This window comes from Berghia stephanieae, chromosome 14, assembly GCF_034508935.2.
Source record: "Berghia stephanieae isolate SIO BIC M18660-M18661 chromosome 14, UCSD_Bste_1.3, whole genome shotgun sequence".
Lineage (NCBI taxonomy): Eukaryota > Metazoa > Mollusca > Gastropoda > Nudibranchia > Aeolidiidae > Berghia > Berghia stephanieae.
The window spans coordinates 12,483,272-12,488,271 of record NC_088373.1 but is presented as its reverse complement, the minus strand read 5'-3'; the positions used below and the strand labels follow the sequence as shown (position 1 = coordinate 12,488,271).

At 39.9% G+C, this 5,000-nt stretch overlaps 1 protein-coding gene across 3 annotated transcripts in view; it reads right to left on the bottom strand.

Annotated features, from left to right (window-relative positions):
- LOC144959849 (uncharacterized) overlaps positions 1 to 5,000 on the bottom strand; it is a 39,963-nt gene that overhangs the window by 20,944 nt on the left and 14,019 nt on the right. For all 3 annotated transcript variants that reach the window (XM_078892642.1, XM_078892644.1, XM_078892643.1), the window contains 3 exons: positions 4,129 to 4,341; positions 1,890 to 1,970; positions 100 to 405 (listed from right to left, as the gene is read on the bottom strand). In XM_078892642.1, coding sequence (XP_078748768.1) covers positions 100 to 405; positions 1,890 to 1,970; positions 4,129 to 4,341 — 600 coding nt within the window. The remainder of the gene's footprint in view (positions 1 to 99; positions 406 to 1,889; positions 1,971 to 4,128; positions 4,342 to 5,000) is intronic.

The following is a 5,000-nucleotide window of genomic DNA, read 5'->3' as shown; positions in this document are numbered from 1 at the left end:
TAATATTATTACCAAAGACCTCAGCTGCCACTTATTTTCCCAACGATTCTTCTCAAAGATCCAAAACATATCATTATAAAATATCACGAAAGAACTTACATTGCACAAAGACCAACAGGGACTTTCTATCCTCGCCCTTACATTTACCCCCGTCATAGTAAACTACACATGTGTAGACATCAGTGTGCTGACACGACATCTCCCTCTGTCCTTCTACTTTGACATGTGTCTCGAGTGGCACGTTCACGTATTTGACCGCGACCTGTGTATGTGACCCTTGTATAGACGCATTTGTTGGTCGAGGGTAACCCTCTGCGCCACACGTGAACTTCACAAAATCGCCCACTTTAACGGTGAGTTCAGATGAACGATTGTTGGCCCGAAAGTCACTTATTGTGGCCGAATCTGAAAATAAAAAGGAAAGAAAAGTAAACATTTAATTTATAATATGAGCAAAGTTGCAAGACCACATTTCTAACATAGAATAGGATTCAATAATCGTAACGTCACTTCCTTCCTAATGACGCATGGTAACTTAGTAACACTGGCTCTAAACTATCAGAACAATGGCGGACGCCCGTATGAAATATTTCTCCGGCCAGCATAAAAACGTTTCGAGAGGAAAAAAAAAACACATAAATTTGATCATGTTTTGACTTTTTTACATTCTAATCAAAAGGCATATGGAAAGGGATTGAAAAGTTCTAGCCAGCATGAAGATTAAAAAGTAATGATTTTCTTTGTTTAGAACCAAGATGGCCGCCGTTGCCTGGCGGCGTGACATCAGACTACTGAATCCTATTATGGAGAAGGTCGATCCAAGAACCCATCATCACCCAGTCAAATACGCTTCAACAGTCATGACGTCACTTCCCTCGTAATGACGCATGGTAACTTAGTAACTGGCTCTAAACTATGAGAACGATGGCGGGCGCCCTTATGAAATATTTCTCCGGCGAGCATAAAAGCGTATCCCGAGGAAAATAAACATTATACATCGGATCATGTTTTGACTTTTACACATTCTGATCACAAGACATATGAAAAGTTCTAGCCAGCATGAAGAATAAAAAGTACCGATTTTCTTTGTTTAGAACCACGATGGCCGCCGTTGCTGGGCGACGTGACATCAGACTATTGAATCCAATTAGGAGGAGGAAATGGAGATGGGTCGGTCACACATTGAGAAGACCAGGGAGAAGCATCACCCGCTATTTCCTCGACACGAAGCCCAAAGGGACACGAAAGGTGGGGGGCGTTTCTAAACAGACATGGAGTCGCTCACTGTCTGACGAACTGAAGATGGCAGGCCTCACTTGAGAGCCTACCAAGTATATAGTTAAGGGGCAGCGTGGCTCAGTGGTACGGTCTTTGCTTCCTACACGAAAGGTACCGAGTTCGATTACCCGCCGCTGCGTCTTCCCTTGGAATAGACCCTAAAGACAAATTTCCCCTTGGGGATGAATAAAGGGAATTTTATTTTATTTATTTTATTTTTATATGGCCATGTACAGAAGCAAATGACGGGCACTCGTAGAGGCTTTTTTTTTTTTAATGAGCTTTTATATAGCACAATACCCACTAAATGTGCTGAAAGCGCCAACAGCAACATCTAACATTTAGGACGGAACATGATGCCTGCTAGGCCCAGCATCTATAAACAATGGTAATTGCTTGTTATCCTTTGCCTAGGACGTTAATCTATGGCGAAGTACTTTGGTACGAAGCAAAGACCGTACCGCTGAGCCACGCTCATAATAACAAGTTCTAAAAATAAGATCCTCTACATTGATCAGGAGCTATTTACTTGACATGAGCATAGTGTAAATGTTGCGAAAGGTTGGTAACGTAAAGGCAAAATAAAACAACAAAAACAACAACTCACGTACAGCCAAATTTGAAAGTGAAATAACGAGGCGCTGAATCTCCAAGTGCTGAACGTCCTATACACGAGAAGGTCGGGCTTCTCGCTGATGGATGAATGGAAAAGATGTTATAAATTATTATTATTATTATTATTATTATTATTATTATTATTATTATTATTATTATTATTATTATTATTATTATTATTATTATTATTATTATTATTATTATTGTTATTATTATTATTATTATTTGTTGTTGTTGTTGTTGTTGTTGTTGTTGTTGTTGTTGTTGTTGTTGTTGGCTGAAGAAAGGTTTTGAGCCCGAAAAGTTCCGTGTTTGGTATTTTGTTCTTTTTTTTTTTGAAGCTGTTATATTGGTTTTTGTATATTACTTATTTAAAAAAAAGAGTAGCATCACTAATTAGAGACGGGGCGGGAAGACGCAGAAATATTTTTTTTATTTTATCGACAGTCGCATTAAACGGTTAGAAAAGATAAAATAAAGAAATGGACACTTGGATTGAATTATATACGTTTGAAATATTCCTAATTGGATTCAGTAGTCTGATGTCACGCAGCCCGGCAACGGCGGCCATCTTGGTTCTAAACAAAGAAAACCATTACTTTTTATTCTTCAAGCTGGCTAGAACTTTTCATATGTCTTGTGACCAGAATGTGTAAAAGTCAGAACATGATCAAATTTATGGGTTTTTTTTTCCTCTGGATATAATGCTTTTACTCGTATGCTCGCGGAGAAATATTTCATACGGGCGTCCGCCATTGTTCCAATAGTTTAGAGCCAGTGTTGCTAAGTTACCATGCGTCATTAGGAAGGAAGTGACGTTACGACTTTTGAATCCTATTGTGTACAATTATTGCGGAACATGGGTGGGCACTGACTGGAGCGAGAAATTAAATTGACAGATTTCACAAAAATCAACATAAAAGTCATGAATATCCGATACCCCAAAAACACGATAGAAAAAAGTACAATGAAAGATTCCTGTCTATTTATATACGGGAAGTAAGATGGCAGACTTGTAAGACTAATTATAATAATATATCTTTATTGTCCTAAAAAAAGTTACAATTTGTCATAATTTGGTTACACATTTATAACAATACAATATTGACATAGACACACTCACACAGATGCACACTAGTAACATAGTAGTCAATCAAAACGGGCATCAACAAAAACAACATCATCATCATCATCATCATCATCATCATCATCATCACCATCATCATCAGCATCATCATCATCACCATCATCATCATCATCATCATCATCATCATCATCATCATCATCATCACCATCATCATCATCATCATCATCATCATCATCATCATCATCATCATCATCAGACTATCAGTAAATGTCAATTTCATTTTGTAAAACTTGCATAGTTAGTGTGTGGGACTGTTGTGTGTGTGTGTGTGTGTGTGTGTGTGTGTGTGTGTGTGTGTTCGGCTCGGTAAGAATGTATTTATGGTTTGACAAGTATATTGTAAAGCGCTTTGAGGCTTCGGCATTTAGCGCTATAAAAGAACACTTTATTATTGTTATTATTAAATGTGAAAATTTACCAATACTAATACAGCCATGAATACTTATTATCAACCCCATCTGGAGAAAAGAAATATGGAGGCAGACCATTCCCCTAAATTAACGTATCACTACCACCATAATCACCACCACAATCATAATCACCACCACAGTCACAATCGCCATCATCATGATCGCTACCGCCATAATCAAAATCACCACCACAATCACCACCACCATAATCAAAACCACCACCACACTCACAATCACAATTACCACCACCATAATCACAATCACCACAATAAACACCACAATCACCTCAATAATCACCACCACAATCACCACCACACTCACCACCACAATCACCACCACCACCAACACCACACCACCAACTTCAACACAACAAAAACTACAACCATCACCACCACCTCCATCACCATTGCTATCACCCCCACCACAACCAACACCACCACCATCGACATCACCACCACTAACACCAAACTACCACCATCGCCACTAACACCACCACCACCACCACCACCAATTCCACATTACCTCCACCTCTAGCACAAACAACACCACCACTTCACCACCACCATCGCCACCACCATCATCACCACCAAAACCACATCGCCACCACCTCCACACCACCACCACCACCACTACCACCACCAAGTGACACTATCATCCACAGCAATATTGACCACCTACCGCATTCGGCATATTTTACAATCAATGTTGAAACTGTATCGTTGAATGCTGTACCCTTGACAGTTCCTTTGGAGTCTAACCAATTTGGCCGTCCTGGGGGGAATCCAGGAGACTTGATCTTACAGCGGCATTCCCTGACATCACCTTTATACATGTACCCGTAGCCGGCATCCTGTGCACTGGGACAGTTTGTCAACTCAGTTTCTGGGAGGACTGAAAAGTCAAGGAAAATTACACAAAGTTCATGAAGCCGCCTTCAAACGCGGTGATTTTGCTTCAAGGGGAAACTTGTTTTTTTCAGAATGAACGTTGAAGAAAATGGAGATCAAATTCAGAATGAACAAAAGTTACTTACATAGTTGGTATCACGAAAGATGGGGCTCACGAAAGTTCAGTTGGTAGAGTATGCGCTTTGCACGCAGAGGGACCGTGATATATCCCAGGTGCAGTCGAGATTTTGTGTATATTCAATGTATTGATAGGAGGAGAGAGTTGACAGAGTGAGTAGTAGTAATAGTAGGCATCTTTCCGTCTCAATAAACTATGGTTTGCGCCCTGTATGACTTTGGTCTCAGCAGTCTTTGTAACTTTAAAGGATGTGTGTGCGTGTGTGTGTGTGTGTGTGTGTGTGTGTGTGTGTGTGTGTGGGTGTGTGTGGGTGTGGGTGGGTGTGGGTGAGTGTATGTATTGTCACTGAGTAAAGTTTGTTATGAATCTGCGCATTGTACTTGCTTTCTCGCCTCCTGTTTGAAATGGCGTCGAAAATCTTAGAGATCGAAAAAAAATGATTTTTAAATGTGTACGGCCATCGTAAAATTGACTACATTGTAAAATCTTGCATCAGAAGGATAAAATGTTAACGAACTTTCTAA